Below are 2,159 nucleotides of genomic sequence, written 5' to 3'. Positions count from 1 at the left end.
GTAAATTGCCATAGTTTCGTTCCTATCCGTCAGATATAAATAGGACGGCCTATATTGCAAGATGGCAGGCCTACCATTATCACCAACTCTGTTTTTTATCCCTACTCTTATAAAAAGCATAGTCGGTGATGATCGTGTGCCTCCCATCCTGTAATACAGAACATTTATAAAATGCAAGCTGCACATTTTCTAAAGAAATAGATAAAGATAGAAGAAACCTGTAAGCAAAACAGAAAAGTAGTGAAAAGAAACAAAGAAAAAAAAGAAAAGAAGAAACCACAAAACCGGTGAAAAAACAAATCCCAGAAAACCAGCTCAAAATGTTCGCAAAAGCAAAACCATTCAGAACCTAGAAAACCACGCAAAGAAACCAATGGATTAAACAAAGGAAAAAGAACAGAACAAAAAAGCCGAAAGCCCGGTGAAAAACCCCGAGATGGAAGGTCCAGAAACGTCCTAGTGTCAAAAACGTTACTCCCTCCTTTTATCTATATATGACCTAATGTGTTTTTCGAGGCTAATTTTGACCAAATGTTAGAGCAACAATATATGACATGCAACTTACACAAAGCATGTCGTCAAATTCGTATGTGAAAGAAGATTTCAATGATATAATTTTCACATTATGCATGTCATGTACTATTAATTTGTCAATAGTCAAAGACCGTTTTAAAAAACGCATTAGGCGTAGATGAAAGGAGGGAGTATTATATTATTGGACGAAGGGAGTAATCACTATCATATCCTTGTACTTTCCGTGCATAGGCAAGCTATATAATCTGTTTTCCCTTTCTAGCCAAGTTCAGTTAAGCTGTCCCCTCTGCAACGATAAGATGGCGTCCAGTGCCTCCTTCACCTGGGAGATCTCCGGCGCCGTTCCCCCTTGCGCCGGCCAGAACTCGTCCGTTGCCAGCACCTTGACTTGCAGCTGCAGGAACTTGACGTAGCTGAATGCCTTCTCGAGCATGGTGACCATGTCGACCTTGGTCCCGTTGGGCACCAGCTCCTGCAGTGTCCGAAGCCGCTCGCTGATCTTCTCCCGCCGGGTCTGCAGGACACGGTGGTAAGTTGTTCAGATCCACCCAAGTCCCCAAGAGAATTCGAGCAGTGGCAAGCATACCTTCGCGGCGAGGCTTTGCGGGTCCCCCTTGGGAGAGGTGGTGGTGGGCGCCGCCGGCTTCGCCTTGCTCGTCTTCCTGCTCGCACCGCACGGCTTCTTGGCGGCCCGCGGCTCCGCGTCCTGCACGCGCGCCGCGTACGATCGCTTCGAGGAACCGCGCACCGGCGCCACAGCATCGGGCGAGCCGTTGGACGTGCTGGGGAACAGGAGCCCGAACGGCCGCCCTGCGCCGCCGGAGTTCTGCATCAGGCTGAAGCAGCCCGTGGTGGGGTCGAACCCTATGGTCGACGCCGGCCCTGCGTGCTGATCCTCGTCCATTGCGTCCATCCACGCGTCGCAGTCTGCCTCCTCCTGCGCGACCGCCTGGGCCGCGTGGCCCCGCGCGGCGCGGCCGAACGAGAGCACGGACGGCCCCGCGCCCGCCCAGCTCGCGCTGTCCGGCACGTAGGCGCTGGCGGCGCCGGCTGGCTCGTCGTGAGCGTAGGCGTAGCTCCCGTAGAGCGCCGCCGTGTCCACGCTTCCGAGCAGCGCGTCGTGGCCGCCGTAGCCAAGAACGTCGAATGCGCACGCCTCGGCGTCGAAGCCGCCGTCGTACATCACCATCGGCTCCCGCACTAACGCCATGATCACGATCACGTATGGTGCAACCTACCTAACCAAGATAGTGTCTCACTATATAAGCTCCTTGCTGTGTTCCCACAGTGGTTGGCAAGCGGCGGCGACTTGTGTGCTGCCTTCGCGCCATGCCGCCGGCTATATATACACGCGGCGGCGCACCGGCCCGGGCCACGGCGGGCACATGGGTGGGCGGGCTTAAAGAGGCCCGTACAACAAAACACCGGGCGCGGGGAGGATTATACAAAGTACATCTGCATTAAATGCTGGAGCTAGCTAGGTGATCGAGCTGCCGATCCTTCCCGTAGCTGTGCCCCTCTCCTCTGTTCCAGGAGCCTCAAGAACTCGCGCGCGCACTCAATACCGGGTCTCGGGCAATCGGGTTCGGTGGAGCCCCAGAAGGAATGCATGAAGGAAGGGAGGT

The 2,159-nt window shown here is 54.3% G+C and overlaps 1 protein-coding gene across 1 annotated transcript; it reads right to left on the bottom strand.

Moving 5' to 3' along the window:
* Positions 1 to 757: 757 nt before the first annotated feature.
* On the bottom strand, positions 758 to 1,744 carry LOC119315938 (putative transcription factor bHLH086). The gene is made up of 2 exons (XM_037590368.1): positions 1,121 to 1,744; positions 758 to 1,048 (listed from the first exon to the last, which is right to left on the bottom strand). The coding sequence occupies exons 1-2, from the start codon at positions 1,742 to 1,744 to the stop codon at positions 803 to 805; spliced, it is 870 nt and encodes a 289-aa protein (XP_037446265.1). The 3' UTR covers positions 758 to 802.
* Between the last annotated feature and the right edge of the window lie 415 nt (positions 1,745 to 2,159).

This window comes from Triticum dicoccoides, chromosome 6A (genome assembly GCF_002162155.2).
Source record: "Triticum dicoccoides isolate Atlit2015 ecotype Zavitan chromosome 6A, WEW_v2.0, whole genome shotgun sequence".
NCBI lineage: Eukaryota > Viridiplantae > Streptophyta > Magnoliopsida > Poales > Poaceae > Triticum > Triticum dicoccoides.
This window is presented reverse-complemented; position numbering and strand designations above follow the sequence as displayed.

Excerpts from the sequence above, each read along its gene's own strand:
- LOC119315938 (XM_037590368.1), bottom strand. The coding sequence starts at position 1,744 with ATGGCGTTAGTGCGGGAGCCGATGGTGATGTACGACGGCGGCTTCGAC. Across the intron at positions 1,049-1,120 it reads CGCAAAGCCTCGCCGCGAAG|ACCCGGCGGGAGAAGATCAG; the intron begins GTATGCTTGCCA and ends CGTGTCCTGCAG.